The following is a 19,966-nucleotide window of genomic DNA, read 5'->3' as shown; positions in this document are numbered from 1 at the left end:
GGCCACTTGACCTTCCTCTTCTTCTCTACCTCCTCACCACTGCCATCATGCGAAGGATCTACCTGGGTACTGTGGTCTGAAATCTGACCTGGGTTATCTCTCTTCTGACCTGGAGTTTGATGACTCTCTATAGAGCAAATCGCTGTGGCTTGTGAATCAATGGTCGAATAGACCACATCATCTGTGCTTGGTGAAGTAATCTCATCTTCATCCACTGGGATGGAATAGCACCTCAACTTTGCTTGGTGGACTCATAAACTTTTAATGCTGTAAAACGCTCTCCCACACCAACTTACTGGACACTCAGAGCCTGTTATCCTAGCTCTTGGTCGTAGTCGTTCCCTGTAATTAACTGTATCCATCCGATTGGGTCCATTGTTCTCCCTCCCTCTCGGAGGACCCCGAGGGTATCTTTCTCCATGTGAACTAGAAGCTTCAAGAGGTGAGAGTTCTTCTGAGTTGGTGCCCGGTGCCAATCTTTCCTGGCTGTCTCTCTGCATCGTCACTGGACTACTCCCGGTTGGCAACCAGACTATTCCTGGTAGTCACTGGTGTCCAGAACAAAAGAGTTAAAATTACACGTGGACTAAGATGTTAACTGTTCCGTGCTATCACCAGTGGGATCATCAGTTGATCTGCCACCTGTCTTACTTTGACTTTTGATTTTGAAATCTTTCTCCTGTGTAAAAACCGATGCTATTATAAAAAGAGCACAGCGGAGCCTTTACTTTCTTAGAAGTTTGCAAAGATTCAAAGAATGTATCTGTCTTTACCACCATGCGACAGTACTTTCACTCTGTGTGAAAAAAAAACCTCTGATATTCCCACTGCATTTTCTACCAATCACCTTATAGAATGTTTTCTGTACTAATAACATTAATATTATCAATTTCTTCCCTGGGAAAAAGTTGCTGGCTGTCAACTCACTAGTCCAGGCGGCATCCTGGTAAATCGCTTCTGCATCCTCTCTAAAGCTTCCACATAATGAGGTCACCACAACTGAACACAGTACTCTGTGTGATGTAACCAGGGTTTTATAGAGTTGTAGCATTACCTCCCAGGTCTTGAACTCATTCCCCAGATGAGTAAAGGCCAACACACCATTCACCTTCTTGAGCACCTTATCAACTTGTTTGGCAACTTTGAGGAATCTATACTAAGATAAAGAATTAGATTATGAGGACACACAGTCCTCTTTTATTGTCATTTAGTAATTCATGCATTAAGAAATGATACAATTTGTTCCTCCAGAATGATATCACAGAAAAACAAGACAAACCAAATCTAAAAAAAAACTGACAAAAACCACATAATTATAACATATAGTTACAACAGTGCAAAGCAATACCATAATTTGATGAAGAACAGACCAAGGGCACGATAAAAAAAAGTCTCAAAGTCTCTTGAAGTCCCATCATCTCACGCAGATGGTTGAAGGGAGAAACCCTCCCCGCCATGAGCTTCCAGCACCGCAAACTGCCGATGCAGCATCCTGGAAGCACCCGCCCACTGTCCGACTCTGAGTCCATCCAAAAAACTTCGAGCCTCCGACCAGCCCTCCGCCACCAAGCACCAAGCACCAAGCACCATCTCTGCCGAGCGCTTCGACCCCGGCCCCAGCAACAGGCAATAGGCAAAGCCGAGGATTTGGGGCTTTCCCCTCTGGAGATTCTCGATCGCACAGTAGCAGCGACAGCGAAGCAGGCATTTCAGAAGTTTCTCCAGATGCTCCTCCATGCTTCCCACATCTGTCTCCATGAAATCAGGATTGTGCACATTGTATTTGATAAATACAATATCAATTCAGTCACGCCACCTTCTTCTCCTCCCCTCCCAATGCTTCCAATCCCATGCCCAATCTGCATTTGGGAAATTTAGCTGTCTTTCTACCTGCATACAGGTAGAGGCTAAAGAGCAAGGTTCCAGAAATAAGGACAACAAAGAGGTGGTTGTGGGAAGCAGAGGAACAGCCATGGATTGCTTTGAGTTGATGGGATGGGCCATGTTCAAGGACTCCTCAGAGAATCTTGTCACAGATCTTATAACAACAGTTGTAGATGAATGTGTCCCCACAAAATCATACCAAGTTTACCCCAGCCAGAAGCTCTGGATGAACTATGAGATCCACAATCTGCTGAGGGCAAGATCAGTGGCATTCAGGTATGGCAAACATGTAAGATACAATAAGTCCAGGTACAATCTCCAGAAAGCAATCTCACGGGCAAAGTGGCAATTCCAGACTAAATCTGAATCAATGGCAGCAGTGGCAAGGCTTGAGTGCTATCACATCTTACAAACTGAAACCAAATGATATAGGTGACAACAAGGCTTTGCTCCCAGATGAGCTCAATGCCTTCTATGCTCACTTTGACCAAAAACACAGAGGAAACTTCACAAACTCACACAGCCCCCAATGACCCTATCATTTTAGTCTCTGGCTAATAGACAGCATCCTTCAGGAGGGTGAATCGACCAAAAGTATCCGGCACAGATGAGGTACCTGGCCAAGTACTATAGACCTGTGCCGAACGACTGACCAGAGTGTTCACTGATATCCTTAACCTCTTGCTTTGGTTTCAATTATATCAGTGTTTAAGAAAAATGTGGTAACCTGCCTCAGCGACTATCATTCAGTCACACTTATGTCCACTGTGATGAAGTGCTTGAGAGGTTGCTCATGAAACATATCAACTCCTACCTGAGAAACATCTTGAATCTACTCCAATTTGCCTACTGGCTCCACAGGTCCACAGCAGATGTCATTTCATTGGCTCTTCACACAACCCTAGAACATCTGGATAGCAAAGATTTTCATCAGCATGTTCTTTGTCAATTTAATACCAACATTCCCTTAAAATTGATCAATAAACTTCAAGACCTTGGGCTCAATACCTACTTGTACAATAGGATCCTCAATTTCCTCACTTGAAGACCCCAGTCAGTTCGGACTGGCAACAAAACCTCCTCCACAATTTCCATCAGCACAAGTGCACTACAAGACTGTGAACTTAGCCCCCTGTTCTACTCGCTTTACACTTATGACTGTGAGGCCATGCTTAGCTCAAATACCATGTCTACGTTTGCTGATATCACCACGGTCATTGTCCAGATCAAAGGTGGTGATGGATATAGGAGGGATATACCTCTTACTCAATATCAGCAAGACTTGGACCCCAAGATCCCTCTGATCCTCCACACAGCCAAGAGTCTTGCCATTAATGCTATATTCTGCCGTCATATTTGACCTACCAAAATGAACCACTTCACACTTATCTGGGTTGAACGCCATCTGCCACTTCTCAGCCCAGTTTTGCATCCTATCAATGTCCCGCTGTAAACTCTGACAACCCTCCACACTATCCACAACACTCCCAACCTTTGTGTCAACAGCAAATTTACTAACCCATTCCTCCATTTCTTCATCCAGGTAATTTATAAAATGACAAAGAGTAGGGGTCCCAGAATGGATCCCTGAGGTACACCACTAGTCACCGGCCTCCAAGCAGAATATGACCCATCTACAACCACTCTTTGCCTTCTGTGGACAATCCAGTTCTGGAATCACAAAGCAATGTCCCCTTGGATCCCATGCCTCCTTACTTTCTCAATAAGCCTTGCATGGGGTACCTTATCAAATGCATTGCTAAAATCCATATACACTACATCTACGGCTCTACCTTCATCAATGTGCTTAGTCACATCCTCAAAAGAATTCAATCAGGCTCGTAAGGCATGACCTGCCTTTGACAAAGCTATGCTGATTATTCCTAAATATTCTATGCCTCTCAAAATAAATCCTGCCTCCCAGGATCTTCTCCATCAATTTACCAACCACTGAAGTAAGACTCACTGGTCTATAGTTTCCTGGGCTATCCCTACTCCCTTTATTAAATAATGGAACAACATCTGCAACCCTCCAATCCTCCGGAACCTCTCCCATCCCCATTGATGATGTAAAGATAATCGCCAGTGGCTCAGCAATCTCCTCCCTCGATTCCCACAGTAGCCTGGGGTATATTCCATCTGGTCCCGGTGACTTATCAAACTTGATGCTTTCCAAAAGCTCCAGCACATCCTCTTCATTAATATCTACATGCTCAAGCATTTCAGTCCACTGCAAATCATCCCTATAATTGCCAAGATCCTTTTCCGTAGTGAATTCTGAAGCAAAGTATTCCTTCCGGTTCCGAACACTTTCCCACTGTCACACTTGATTGGTCCTATTCTCTCACATCTTATCCTCTTGCTCTTCACATACTTGAAGAATGCCTTGGGGTTTTCTTAATCCTGTCCACCAGGGCCTTCTCATGGCCCCTTCTGGCTCTCCTAATTTCATTCTTAAACTCCTTCCTGCAAGCCTTATAATCTTCTAGATCTCTATCATTACCTAGTTTTTTGAACCTATCGTAAGCTCTTCTTTTCTTCTTGACTAGATTTACAACAGCCGTTGTACACCACGGTTCCTGTACCCTACCATCCTTCCCCTGTCTCATTGGAATGTATCTACGAAGAACCCCACGCAAACATCTCCTGAACATTTGCCACATTTCTTCTGTACGTTTCCCTGAGAACATCTGTTTCTAATTTATGCTTCCAAGTTCCTGCATGATAGCTTCATATTTCCCCTTACTCCAATTAAATATTTCCCTAACTTGTCTGTTCCTATCCTTCTCCAATGCTATTGTAAAGGAGATAGAATTGTGATTACTATCTCCAACATGCTCTCCCACTGAGAGACCTGACACTATACCAGGTTCATTTCCCAATACCAGATCAAGTACAGCCTCTCCTCTTGTAGGCTTATCTACATATTGTGTCAAGAAACCTTCCTGACCACACCTAACAAACTCCACCCCATCTAAATCCCTCACTCTAGGGAGATGCCACCCAATATTTGGGAAATTAAAATCTCCCATCCTGTTATTACTACTCCTTTCCAAAATCTGTCTCCTTATCTGCTCCTCGATGTCCCTGTTACTATTGGGTGGTCTATAAAAAACACCCAGTAGAGTTATTGATCTCTTCCTATTCCTAACTTCCCCTCAGAGACTCCGTAGGCAACCCCTCCATGACTTCCTCCTTTTCTGTATCCGTAACACTATCTCTAACCAACAGTGCCACGCCCCCACCTCTTTTCCTTCCTCCCTGTCCTTTCCGAAACATCTAGAGCCTGGTACTTGAAGTAGCCATTCCTGCCCCTACACCATCCAACTCTCTGCAATGGCCCAACATCATTGCTCCAAGCTGATCCATGCTTTAAGCTCATCTGTTTTATTCATAATACTCCTTGCATTAAAATAGACACATCTCAAACCATCGGTCTGAGCACATCCCTTCTCTGTCACCTGCCAATCTTCCTTTTCGCACTGTTTCCAAGCTTTCTCTATTTGTGAGCCAACCTCCCTCTCCTTCATCACTTCAGATCGGTTCCCACCCCCCTGCAATTCTAGTTGAAACTCTCCCCAACAGCCTTTGCAAACATACCCAACAGGATTTTGGTCTCTCTCAGAATTAAGTGCAACCCGTCCTTTTTGTACAGGTCACACCTGCCCCAAAAGAGGTCCCAATGATCCAGAAATCTGAGCCCCTGCTGCCTACTCCAATCCTTCAGTCACGCATTCACCCTCCACCTCATTCTATTCCTATACTCACTGTCACGTAGCACAGGCAGTAATCCCCAGATTACTACCTTTGAGGTCTTGCTTCTCAACTTCCTTCCTAAATCCCTGTAGTCTTTTTTCAGGACCTCCTCACTTTTTCTACTGATGTCGTTGGTACCAATATGTACCACAACCTCTGGGGAATGATGCAGGTCAGCAGGGACAAAGCTTTGATTGGGATCTCATTCCTTCATTGTGATATTAAGGGGTTCCCTAGAAACAATGCCCCTCTAAGGTGGCACACACACACACACCTTTTCCTACTAGCACACAAAAATTTGTCACCCTCCATCTCATTGGCATGTTAAGTGTATTTCAGGATCATACATAATTTCATTTCCTTTTCCGGTTTCTGCTGCAGATGGTATTGATAATGTGGAGTTTGCAATGATTTGTCTGCAGATTATAGAACTGGCTTATTTATACTTTTTAATTGTAGAAATTATTCAGTGCACACGTTGTCACTGGGCAAAAAAAAAAAATTGCATAGCACACGATTTTTGTACACACCTGGTCATTACAAATTAGAGGGAACATTGCCTAGAACCTGCTGCTTTAACATCAAACTTAAACTGTTGCAATGTCTTCTTCTGTGTCCCACTCTCAGTTTCTGTTTGATACTTTAGGATCTTTCACTGTGTTGGAGATACTGTATGTGGTGGTGGTGTTTGTTGCAGGAACTGATGATTGAGTGAGTGAGCCACCCGACTTGCCTCCACTGCACAGCCACAAGCAGAGTCAAGGAAGAGAACCTTTCAATCTCGATGGCAATAAAGGCAAATAACACCAAATAGTGCATTTTTCATATTTAATTATAAGTGCAGCAATACAACAACATTTAGAGCAGCGTGCAAACATTTCAGAGTTCAGAATTTTAGATTCCTTTTTATCCAGTCCTTTGCCTTTTCCACCTGTCATCTCCCAGCTTCTTACTTCAAGGATGTAACCCTCTGGCTTTATCGGATGTTTTGAGAGGAGGCGACGTCATTCAGGTCCACTGCCCAAGGATAAAAGGCAGCTGCAGGTCAGTACAATGAAAGAGCTTTGACCAGCAGCCAATCCGAACCATTGGAAGTTTTGAGAGGAGGGAACTTCAGTGAGGTTCACTGCTTGGGGATAAAAGGCACCACCTGTTCAGTACAACGAAAAAGAGCTTTGACCAGTGACCAGTTGGCATTTGGGATTGATTAGCAAAAGCAAATTAAAGGAAGGCAGGGGCAGGTGCAGTGGCCTTCGTCTCAGTGGACATAGCCAGAGTGGTGATCTTGAGGATTCAGCTCTTTGAGGCTTCTGCAAAGACAGACTTCCGTCAGAAAAAGCAAAGGAAAGAAAAGCTCAAGTGTTTTGTTCTCTTCTTTATATGTGCTCAGCTGAGACAGTAGGGATGACAGAAAGGATAATGGAATGCTCCTGTTGTGGGATATGGGAAGGCAAGGAGATACCTAGTGGCTCTGAGAGCTACAGCAGTGAGAAGTGCATCCAGCTGCAGATTCTAACAAACCATATTCAGGACTTGGAGCTGGAACAGGACGAACTCTGAATCATTTGGGAATCTGAGCGGATAATAGATAGGACATATAGAGAGGTAGTTACACTTGAGGTGCAGGACCCAGAAAACTGGCTGACAATCAGGAAAGAGGAAGGGTTTGAAGATCCAGTACAGAGTACCCCTGGGGCCATTCCCCTCAACAAAAGGTCTATCTATTAGGATACTGTTGAGGATGGGGGGATGAACTAAGAGAAAAGTTGCAGTGGTCAAGTCTCTAACACAGAGTCTGCCTCTGTGAATCAGAACAGAAGGGGAAGAGGAGGCATGCTGTGGTAGGGAATTCGTTAGTTAGGGGAATGGACAGGAGTTTATGAGGATGAGAACAAGATTCCCGGATGGTATTTAAAAATGCAAACACGACGAAATCTGCAGATGCTGGAATTTCAAGTAACACACATCAAAGTTGCTGGTGAACGCAGCAGGCCATGTGGCATCTCCAGGAATAGGTACAGTCGATGTTTCGGGCTGAGACCCTTCGTCAGAACTGACAGAAGAGATAGTAAGAGATTTGAAATTGGGAGTGGGAGGGGGAGATCCGAAATGATAAGAGAAGACAGGAGGGGGAGGGATGGAGCCAAGAGCTGGACAGTTGATTGGCAAAAGGGATATGAGGATCATGGGACAGGAGGCCTAGGGAAAAAGAAAATGGGGAGGGGGAAACCCAGAGGATGGGCAAGGGGTATAGTGAGGACAGAGGGAGAAAAAGGAGAGAGAGAAAAAGAATGTGTGTATATAAATAAATAACGGATGGGATACGAAAGGGAGGTGGGGCATTAGCGGAAGTTTGAGAAGTCAATGTCTATCCACGGCCTCCTCTACTGTAAAGATGAAGCCACACTCAGGTTGGAGGAACAACACCTTATATTCCATCTGGGTAGCCTCCAACCTGACGGCATGAACATTGACTTCTCAAACGTAGATGTTTGTGTTGTCTAGGTAATCTGAAGCCGTGTGGAGAGCCATTGACGTTGCACCAATTGTGACGATAGGCAAATTGCAATTGGTCCAGGTCCTTGCTAAGGCAGTTCAGTCTAGTCATAACCAACCTCTTAAAGCATTTCAACACTGTCGATGTGAGTGCTACTGGGCAAGTCATTAAGGCAGCCCACATTATTCTTCTTAGGCACTGGTGTAACTGTTGGAGCAAGTGGGAACTTCCACCCGTAGCAGTGAGAAGTTGAAAATGTCCTTGAATACTCCCGCTAGTTTGGTTGGCATGGGTTTTCAGAGCCTTACCAGGTACTTCATTGGGACCTTCTGCCTTGTGAGGGTTCACTCTGTTTAAAGGTATCTAACATCGGCCTCTGAGACAGAGATCAGAGTCATCAAGTGCAGCAGGGATCTTCACAGCTGTAGTGTTCTCCCTTTCAAAGCGGGCATAGAAGGCGTTGAGTTTATGTGATAGTGAAGCATCGCTACCATTCATACTATTGGGTTTCGCTTTGTAGGAAGTAATGTCTTGTAGACCCTGCTAGAGTTGCAGTGCATCAGATATCGCCTCCAACCTCGTTCAAAATTGTCTCTTTGCCCTTAAAGTAGCCCTCCGCAAATCATACCTGGTTTTATGGTACAGGCCTGGGTCACTAGACTTAAATGCCACAGATCCTGCCTTCAGCATACAGTTGCAAGAAAAAGTTTGTGAACCCTTCACAATTACCTAGCTTTTTCCATCAATGCTTTCAAAATGCTGTCTGATCTTCATCTAAGTTACAACAGACAAACACAATGTCTAAACAAATAACATACAAACAATTGTATTTTCATGTCTTTATTGAACACATTGTTTAGTCATTCAAAATCCAGGCTGGAAAAAGTATGTGAACCCTTCTAATAACTGGTGACCTCATTTAACAGCAATAACCTCCACCAGACATTTCCTACAGTTGCTGATCAGACTTGGACAATGATGAGGGGAAAGTTTAGACCACTTATCCATACAAAACTGTTTCAGTCCATCAATATCTCTGGGATACCTTATATGAACAGCCCTCTTCAGGTCACGACATAGCATCTCAATTAGGTTGAGGTTGGGACTCCGACTTAGCCACTCCAAAACACAAGTTTTCTCCACCATTCTGTTGTTGATTTATTTGTGCTTCTGATCATTGTCTTGTTGCATCACCCAATTTCTATTACATTTCAGGTGGACTGCTACCCTGACATTCTTCACAGCAGGCCAGGCAGCATCTCTAGGAAGAGGTACAGTCGACATTTCAGGTCCAGACCCTTCATCAGGTTGTGTGTTGCTTGAATTTCCAGCATCTGCAGAATTCCTGTTGTTTACCCTGACATTCTCCTGTGAATATAAAATTCTATCAAGGTATTTTAGTGTTCCTTCAACGATGGCAAGCATTCCAGGACCTGAGGCAGCAAAGCAACCCCAAACCAGGATGCTCCTTCCAGTATGCTGCACAGTATGGATGAAGTTGCAGTGCCCTTTCTCCTTCAAACATTTCTACCAAAATGTTCAACTTTTGTCTCACCTATCCACAAAATGTTGTCCTATAAGCATAGTGGTACATCCTGTTGGTCTTTTGCCACTTGAGACATGCAGCAATTTTTTTTCTGGAGAACAATGGTTTCCTCCATGGTGCCCTTACATGAGTACCGTTCTTGTTCAGTATTGTTCTTATAGTGGACACATTAACATCACAAGATGCAGAGATTTCTGCAGGTCCTTTTCTGTTACCCTCCGGTTCTTTTTCATTTTCAGCTTTGCACATTGTGCTGTTGGTGTGATCTTTGCAGGATGCCCACGCCTAGGGAGAGCGGCAACAGCACTGAATTTCTTTCCTTTGTAGACAATTTCTCTTACTATACACTGATTAACACTCAGGTCTTTAGAAATGTGTCTGTAGCATTTTCCAGCTTCATGCATCTCTCCAATTCTTCTACAATCCTCTTTAAGTTGTTTTGATTGAGGCATGGTGCCCATAAACAGATCTTTCTTGAGAAGAGCAGGCTGTCAGTGACCTGACTTCCACTTTTAAAAAAATAGGGCAAGGCACCTCTACAACCCACACCTCCAATCTCATCGTTTTGATTGTAATACCTGACTCCAAATAGCTTTTGTAGAAGGCAGTACCCCCAGGGTTACACATAATTTTTTTGAAACTAGATTGTGATTGCTTAAATGGTGTACTCAGTATTGACTAGTACAACAATTATTTGGGTGTTATTAGTTCAGGCAGATTGTGTTCGTCTGATATTTTGCTTTAGATGAAGATCAGACCACATTTTATGTATAACCAAGTAATTGCAAAGGGTTCACAAACATTTTCTTGCAACTGTATGTAAATATACTAAAATAATAAATTTCCTTTCAACTTTGACACTCTTAGACAGACAGATGGATGAAAGTGAAATGGGGGGCCATGAGGGAGAGAAGGTTAGATTGATGTTGGGAGTAGGTTAAAAGGCCAGCACAGCACTGTGGACCAAAGGCCCTGTACTATTTTGTATTTTATTTTCTGAATGAAGTTGCAGAGGGTCAGATACAAAGGTCATGGTCAACAATGGGTTCAACCTCCAGCTGGAAACAAATGGATGCCAATCAATAAAGCCCAGCATGGTGTTACACTGAGCACAATCATAACATCTCGAATGGTCCTTCAAGAATAAGGCAGAAAGCAGTTTAAAGTACAAGACTAAGTCATATATGGAATTCTCTCCAAAACGGTTAGATCCTATTCCAGTCCAAGGCAGGTCCAGAACACTAACATTCAAGATGTAATATAGGCGGGAGGAGAAGACGGCGGCGCACCTGCGCAGCCCTCTGGTGAAAAATGATATCGTATCTGTTAAATAGAGGCCGTGGACAATTCTGATTTGATGGAGAATGGACGTGAAAGCACAGAGCAACATCTGGAAAAATTTCTGAAACGCTCGTTTGCTGCTGTCGTTACTGCGTGGTCCGGAATCTTTCGCAGGGTAGGCCTCAAAATTCCCGGCTTTGCCTGCTGTTGGCGACCGAGAAGGAGGTCGAATCGTTCGGACAGAGATGGCGTTCAGTACTCGGTGTCGGACAGCTGATCAGAGCTCGAAGTTTTCGGATGACTCAGAGTCGGATTGGTCGGCATGGCAGGGAGAGTTTTTCTTCCTTCTCCCGTCTGCGTGAGATGTGGGACATTTGAGAGACTTTGAACTTTACTGTGCTCATGGACTTCTTCATCAAGTTATGGTATTGTTGCACTGTTGTAACTATATGTTATAATTACGTGGTTTTGTCAGTTTTTTCATTCTTGGTCTGTCCTGTTTTGTGATATCACACCGGAGAAAATAATGTATCATTTCTTAATGCATGCATTACTAAATGACAATAAAAAGAGGACTATGTGTCTTCATAATCTAATCATGCAACAACTCACATTCTCTTCCCAAGGCTGAGAAATTCCAGGCAATCCAGCCAGAAACCTCAAATAAAATCAGAAGATGCTGAAAATGCTCACACCAGACAGCATCAGTGGAGTGAAGCAGAATTCTTCATCTGCAGTGTTTTTAATTTTACGTGTTTTCACAGCAAATGTTTCAAGCTGATACCACTGCACACAGCGGCTAAACTACATCTCCCAGGACCTACAGTGATGATTTTTAAAAGTTGTAGCACCAATGAGTTTGGTAAGGTGGGGGAGGAGTGTTGGGTTGAGGAACAAGCCAGCCATTATCCAGTGCAACAGATCTTGGACATTCAAAGACTCTTCCTTTGATGTGTACAACTTGGAGAATGGTATAGGGAGAAATGAATGAAACACATGCAGAAACTAAATTATTGATGTATTTAAATGTCAAAGCCTCTGAATCAGAGGGGAAAGAAACAAACATCATTAAACAAACACATTTCCATGTTTTTGTTTGGCAAGGGTTATAGAACTAAAAATGATCAGTGACTTGACACTTAATGTAATGGTGTGAGACATCAAACTCAAGGCTGTCAACTCTCCCTCCCCTCTCTGGGTAACTGACCAACAGAAGGAAGTTGTGAACAGGAGCCAGTGAACACAGGCTTAGCCAATCATTATACAGAAAATCATACAAAAAAGGCAAATATTAATATCTACTAACCTTACACTACAGAATTGGCATTACTGCAACTTAATACTCTCTGTAGTATTGCAGTTATTGAACCTAGCATTCCCATGTCTGACCCCATGATTAGCACAGGTCCATTCAATGGCCCAGCATTTACGCTCTACTCTACTCTTCACCAGAACTGGCAAGCTTACCAGCACTATGGGAACCAATTACAAAGCTTGCAGCCATTCTTGTTTATGTTGGTGTGACAGTCCATATCTGTATCAGAGGGAAGTTGATTGTGGACATTTCCAGTCAGCTTCATCTGAGCTACACTCAACTATGATCTCCAAACTCACTGCATGGAACATAATTGCTGCCAATTGTCTTAGTCCTTTGGAAATCGAGACATCAGTTACTAAAACTAACCAGGTCAAGTTTGAAACTGGAAATGAGATAATGACTAACTAAAGTACTTATGGCAAGTCCAACATGCAGAAATTGGAGCAGGAAACATCTATAACGATAGGAGGCTGTGTACAAAAGGTACTGGTTTCAACACAGGATATGTTCTTGAAACAATAGCTCTGCATAGAAAAAGTCAATGCACACAGTGGAAGTCAGGATCTTCCACTGTCAGTGTTACTCAGAGATGTAATTTTATATAACAATACAGATACTGTATTAACCTTTGTCTCTTCAGCATATCAACAATTGGGGAGTGGAAAACCAAATGTAAAAGGACAGGCTTTACAGTTCAACTTTGCGAGGCATAATCAAGTTCAACATCACAACTCCGGGAGTGAATAATGGTCAGTCAACAATGAAAGCAACTTGTGCAATTTGGAGGGGCTGGAAAGCTGAAGTATGTAGAAATTACTTTGCATAACCAGAATGACAGTTTCAAATCTCAATACCGAATCTGATCTGAAACCTCATTAACTCACTTATAGTTTCAAAGAAACATTGTGCCTTCTACTATGGACCCGTACACAACAGAGGTCAAACGTGCAGTATGGTAGACTATCAGCTGCTTTAGGATGATCCCAGCCAATCCTTGTGCTGTATCAAAGCACCAAGGCAGTGCACCCCCTAACAAGCAGCCTTACCTGCATTAGTTACAACCCAACAGAAAATATGATCCCACTGCTGGACTGGGAATGGTGAGCTGTAACCTGTTCCAGAATTGTTTTTTTTATTTCCCCAGGAACACTACAGGCCAAGAAGTGACTCAACAAAAAATTGAGATTACCTAGACAGTTGTAATAAATGTAACATTATTTTAAGATTGGATCCTCACAGAGAGATTAGCTGATGGAGAACAGGACTGGGGCACTTTGTAAAGAGAAATGGTTGAGGCATGGAGTGGAACAGTATTATTTGCATCATCATATACTCAAAATCTTTGCAGTTTACTGCAATCTAACTCATCATTCTGACAGTGTATCCTGTGCCTGAAAGGCTGAAAAAGGAAACCTTACCCACAATGGGTCCCCAATTCTCAGGTGAAAGAAATGGGAGGTAGAGAAAGTAGTTAGAACACTGGATTGTTTCGAGATGTCACTTCCAAACCAAAGGACTGAAAGTTACAATGAAAAGTGTGACAACTGTACCGAGAGAAACACCTTTTCCCTTACAATACTTCTGGAACCTCGGATCCATCCGTCCCAATAATACAGATTTGCTTCCACAGCAACATCTTAAGGAGTTATGCTGTACTTCACTTAAGAAATTTAATTATGCCAGTTTAATCCCCTTCTCACTGGATGATAAGATGTCCAAATCTATTCATTGCTAGCCGTGTATGGTCCTTGAAGTGCACGGTTCAATGGTATAAACAGACTGAGTGAGTCTACAATTATTGTTTCAGTAAAGTCACTGCTATAACTACAGACAGGTCATAAATTGAAAATTCAATAGTTGTCAGAAATCGATTTGCAGTGTCCCTGATTGTAGAAGTCAGTTTTTGCAGCAATACACAGGTTTACCATTGGAACACTTGCTACAACACAGTGCTGGTACCACACTGTAAAGTGCAAAAACAAACCCATTAACACAGCACCGGTCTTTGATAGTTTTGTTCTTTGCCGACAGCATCATTCCCCATGCAGTTTACTACAGGAATTGCTGCTTTCAAAGAAAGTTGAGTGCATGGATGCAGTTGGCTCTAGTGTCAATGGGAACGGAGGTGAGTCTTTGTTGCGTACAGAGTGGAGCCAAGTGCTTTACACCCCCTTCAAGTTTGTTCTGCATCTGCACCAGAGGTTTCTTTTAACCAGCAGAGTCTTCAGTGATATAGACAGTCACACAGGGGGAACCTGTTAACCAGAGTAGAGGTTAATATTTACTTTGTGTCATAGAAACACAGAATATTACAGCACAGAAACAGGCCCTTCAGATCATCTTGTCTGCGTCAGTTATCTTATCCAATCCCACTGATCTGTACCTGGTACATAGTCCTCCATACCCCTCTCAACCACGTTCTTATCCAAACTCGCTTTAAAGCTTCGAGTACTAATGAAGAGTCTTGGCCGGAAACGCTGACCGTTTTATTCCCATTCATAGATGTTGCCTGACCTGCTGAGCTCCTCAGCACACCGTGTATTTCTCTTTAAAATGTTGCAATGGAACTTGCATCCACCACTTCCACTGGCAACTTGCACCACCCTCTGAGTGAAGAAGATCCCCCTCACATTCCCCTTAAATATTTCATCCTTCACTCTTAAGCTATGACTGTAGTTCTAGTCTCATTAAACCTCAGTGGAAAAAGCCTGCTTGCATTTACCCTATCTATCCCTTCATAATTGTGTACACCTGGACCAAATTTCCCTCATTCTCCTATGCTTTAGGGAATAGAGTCTTAACTTATTCAACATTTTCCTATAACCCAGGCCTTCAAATCCCAGCAACATCCTTGTAAATTTTCACTGTACTCTTTCCTGTAGGTAAGCAATTAGAACTACACATTATACTCAAAATTTGATCTCACCAATGTCTTATACAAACAACCTCATGCAGATGCAGAGGAGGTAGGGAAATTGGAAGAATAAGATGAATTCCTCCTGTTATGGTCTTAAGAGGCTGGGATAAAGATTCCAACCGGATGCTACTGTATATTAACATTGGTCAGATCCAGCTGGAGCAACTGTATCTAATTCTGTACCACCTTTGGCAGACTAGAACAACTTCAGCTCAAGGGGAGAATGGTTGCAGCATCTGTGGGAGGAAAGGAAATGTCGATGGTTCGGGTCAAAGCCCTGTATCAGGGCTCAGAATGGAAAGGTGAGATGACCAAAATTCAAAGTAAATTATCAAAATGTATATATGCCACAACATACTACCCCCCAAGATTCATTTTCTTATGGGCATTCACAGTAAAACAAAGAAATACAGTGGAATCAATGAAAAGCTACACACAAAGGTGTGAGGCAGTAAATTAGATGATACATTGGCTTCAGGGAGAAGCCAGAGAATGGTAGAAGATGGTTGCCTCTCTGACTGGAGGCCTGTGATTACTGACGTGCTGCAGGAATCGGTGCTGAGCCCTTTGTTGTTTGTCATCTACTGTATATCGATGATCTGAATATTTACTGAAGGATCAGCAAATTTGCGGATGACACCAAGATTTGGGGTGTAGTCAACAGTGAGGAAGGCCATCGTGGCTTGCATCAATTGGAAAAGTGGACAGAAAAATGGCAGATGGAATTTAATAGAGACAATGTGAGGTTTTGCACTTCGGTAGGACCAACCAGGGTGGGTCTTACACAGTGGACAGTAGGGCATAATTCATAATCCATAATTCATTGGAAGTGGCATAAGTAGATAGGGTCATAAAGAAAGCTTTTGGCATATCGGCCTTCATAAATCAATGTACCGAGTACAGAAGATGGGCTGTTATGTTCAAGTTGTATAAGACAATGGTGAGGCCTAATTTGGAGTATTGTGCGCAGTTTTGGTCACCTACCTACAGAAAAAATGTAAACAAGGTTGAAAGGGAAAAATTACAATGGTGTTGCTGGGTCTGGAGGACCTGATTTATAAGGAAAGACTGAATAGGTTTGGACTGTATTCTTTAGAACACAGAAGATTGATTGGGCATTTGATAGAGGTGAAAAAAATTATAAGGGGTATAGATGAGGAAAAGGCAAACAGGCTTTTTGCACAAAGGTCGTGTGTGTACAGAGATCATGAGTTTAGAGGAACATGAGGTGAAACCTCTTCACAGAGTATCGTGAGTGTGTGGAATGAGCTACCAACACAAGTGGTGCATGCGAGTTAGATTTCAACGTTTAAGTTTGGATGGGTACATGGGTGGTAGGGGTACGGAGGGCCCTGTTGCAGGTCAATGGGAGTAGGCAGTTTAAATAGTTTTAGCATGGGCTAGAGGGACCAAATGGTTTGTTTCTGTGCTGTTCTTCTCCAAGGCTTGAAGACTAACAATGAACCAATGTGCAAATGAAGACAAACTGTGCAAATACAATAATAATAAACAATACTGAGAACATGAATTGCAGAGGCTTTGAATACAAGTCCATAGGTTGTAGAATCAGTTCAGTGCTGAACTGAGTGAAGTTACCCCATCAGGTTCACGAGCCTGATGTTTGAGGGGTAATAACCGCTCCTGAATCTGCTGGCATGGGACAGAAGGCTTCTGTATCTCTCCCCTTGATGGCAGCAATGAGAAGAGAGCATGGCCCGGATGGTGGAGATTCTTAATGATGGATGCTGCTTTCCCACCAGTCGATGTTTTGGGTAGAAACCCTCCATCAGGGCTCAGGAGGAGAGCGGTGAGATGGGAGTCTGAGGTGGTAGACTGAGGAGTGTAAAATGACAGACAAGTTGTGCCCTGTGGGGAAAAGGAGGGCTTGAGCAAGTGAATGAAAAACTGTGGTGGACAAAGAAAGAGAAGGGGTGGAAAGTGTTAGGGTTGGAGACAGCAGGTGGAGTGGAATAAACTGGAACACAAAAGTAAGTAGTGCTGGATTCTGATCAGTGAAGGAGGTGATAAAAGGAACCAAGGGGCAGATGGAACCAGCACCAGATAGAGGAGCAAGGAGGGTGTGGGCAGCCTCTGCAAACACAACAGAGACTGCTGATGTTGCAAATCTGATACAACACAAAATGCTGGAAGAATTCAGTGAGTCAAGTAGCATCTGTGCATAGAAATAAACAGTTGAAGCACAAACACAAGAAAATCTGCAGATACTGGAAATCCAAAGCAATACACACAAAACGCTGGAGGAAGTCAGCATTTCACAATGCAGTGATATTAAACATGATTCTGATCTTTACCGTTCAGTCCATCAGCCTTCACACCAAACTGATCATCTTTTGTAACTTCTGCCAGCTCCACGATTCTACCAGCACACATTCCTTTCTCTCTCACCACTCTCCCTTCACACCCCCCCGACTTGCTCTTCTGCTCCCACCAATCATTCTCTCCCATAGCACTTTGCTATGAAACAACAGAAGATTTAACACCTGTCACTTCACCCCCTTGATGCAATCTTGGAACCCACACAGTACTTCTATCTGAAACAATGATTCATTTACTCCAATCTGTTGCACTGCATCTGGTATTCACAATATGATCACTAGATTGGAGAAGCCAAACACACATCAGTGTTCAATCTGTAGAAGCTTCCAGTTATCTGTCTGCAACTGTGCAAAGACTCTAAAACACTATTATTTATTACTTATTTATCTATTACTATTTCATTTTTCTTTTTGATTTTGCACTTTGGTTGTTTGCCCATCTTTGTGTGTAGTTTCTCACTGAGTCTATTGTGGTACTTTGTATTTATTGTGAATGCCTGCAAGAAAATGAATCAGACAGTATATAGTGACATATATGTACTTAAAATAATAAACTTATTTTGAACTTTGTCACTGTAATTCTGCATCCAATTCTGGCTTTTCTGTCTGTGGCTTCATGGACCAAGCTTGTGGAAGAACAGCTCATCTTCTCTCTGGGTGTTGGCAGCCTTAAGGACGTAATATCAAGCCTCAATATCTTTAGATAACTTGTTCTTTATTTATGCCTCTAGCAGAAATGGCCAATTCTGACTGTCAACAACTTGGCTCAGTTTTTCTTTGCGGCAGCAGCACAGAACAGAACATAAAAACTATAAAATACAAACAGAAGAGGGCATGTTCAGGGTGATGGGGGTTATTAATAATTGATGCCTTCCTCTTAAGGCATTACCTTTTGAAGATGTTCTCAATAAGTGCCCAAGATGGACCTGGCCGAGTTTGCAGCTTTCTGCAGCTTTTTCCAACCTTGTCCATACCAGACAGTGATGCAACCAGTCAAATGACACTGACAAAACGTTGGATATAAAAGGAATCAAGGATATGGTGCTTAACACAGGGAATAACAGAGATAAAAGATCATGCATCATTGTACTGAATGGCAGAGCTAGCACGAGGAACTGATTGTATTCCTTCTTCTCTGATCATTTTATAGTTGTACTGAAGGGAACCATAATCTGCTTAGATAGCACCTCTGCATGGCCTGATACTCACCACAGGACCCCAGTTGCATTGCCCACTTGTTACCACCAACTCCAACAGACAGCCAAAATCAAGACAAGTGCACAGATGCTGGCTCCGGTAGCACCAATCACTGTTCCCAAAGGTATCCTGTGAACTGCAAAACATACTAACATTGTTTACCAGTATACTCGGCACCCACACCTCACAGGAAACACGTAACCTATCAACTATAACGTGCAGCTGTTTCAGAAAGGCTAATGTTTCATGTTTCAAATAGATGATCTTTCATTTGAACTAGGCTTTTCTCTGAAGAGGAGCCACAAGAGATTGCAAATACTAGAATCTGGAGCAAAATGTAAAGTACTGAAGGAATGTAGCTGGTCAGGCAACATCCATGGAAGGAAATGAGCCGCTGACATTTTGGGTTGTGCCCCTTCATTTGGGTCGTCCAGATGAAGGTCTCAACCCGAAACGTCAACTGTCCAATTCCCTCAACTGATGCAGCCTGACCCTCCACACATTTTGTGTTGCATCCACCTGAAATGTGAACTTTCTTCCATATCATATCTAGGCTGACCTGCTGAGTGCTCCAGCATCTTCTAATTATTTTATACTTTAGAAAGATTAATAAATAAAAATCCACGACCATTCTTTATGACAGTGAAAGCCATTCAGACTTTTCCCGAGTCTATGCCAGTGGCTTCAATGCAATCTCAATCTCATTTCCCTACTTGACCGCCTGCAACCTACTTTTCTTCACATACAGAACTGGCAAATGTGGTGTCGATTGCAATAGTAGAGGCAAGTTTTGATATGTACACTGATGGGAGGGATATGGAGAGCTATAGGTCCAGGTGCAGGTCGATGAAACTTATTCAGCATGGATTAGATGGGATGAAGGGCCTGTTGTGCTCTGTGACTTCCATTAACCACCCTAATTTGCCTGGTGCCTAGACTGGGATAAATGAAAGTGACCAATTAACCCAATGACTAACACACAGGTTGTGATGTAGTGGGAAATAACCACCTCAGGGAAGCCAATATAGTCAAAGAGAACATGCAAAAAACATACGGATAGCACCTGAGATCAGGATCTGAGGAAGCAGCACACGCTTCCACATTTTTTTGCATCGGTTGCCTACTTTGTAAAGTTCCAAACTTTAAGGGAGGGATGAAATACTGGCAGTAACTATGTCAGGAATGCTATTTCTGTAGCACAACAGACAAGGACAGGACTCAGTAGAGAACATTC

The 19,966-nt window shown here is 42.9% G+C and overlaps 1 protein-coding gene across 1 annotated transcript in view; it reads right to left on the bottom strand.

Annotated features, from left to right (window-relative positions):
• Positions 1-11,969: 11,969 nt before the first annotated feature.
• LOC140201125 (butyrophilin subfamily 1 member A1-like) overlaps positions 11,970-19,966 on the bottom strand; it is a 76,998-nt gene continuing 69,001 nt past the window's right edge. The window contains exons 5-6 of the mRNA XM_072264751.1: positions 18,745-18,868; positions 11,970-14,537 (exon numbers count right to left, since the gene is read on the bottom strand). Coding sequence (XP_072120852.1) covers positions 18,774-18,868 — 95 coding nt within the window. The 3' untranslated portion in view covers positions 11,970-14,537; positions 18,745-18,773. The remainder of the gene's footprint in view (positions 14,538-18,744; positions 18,869-19,966) is intronic.

Source organism: Mobula birostris, chromosome 8, assembly GCF_030028105.1.
Source record: "Mobula birostris isolate sMobBir1 chromosome 8, sMobBir1.hap1, whole genome shotgun sequence".
In the NCBI taxonomy this organism is placed as follows: domain Eukaryota; kingdom Metazoa; phylum Chordata; class Chondrichthyes; order Myliobatiformes; family Myliobatidae; genus Mobula; species Mobula birostris.
Note: the sequence above shows the minus strand (reverse complement) of the source record. Positions and strands in the feature narration are given on the sequence as shown.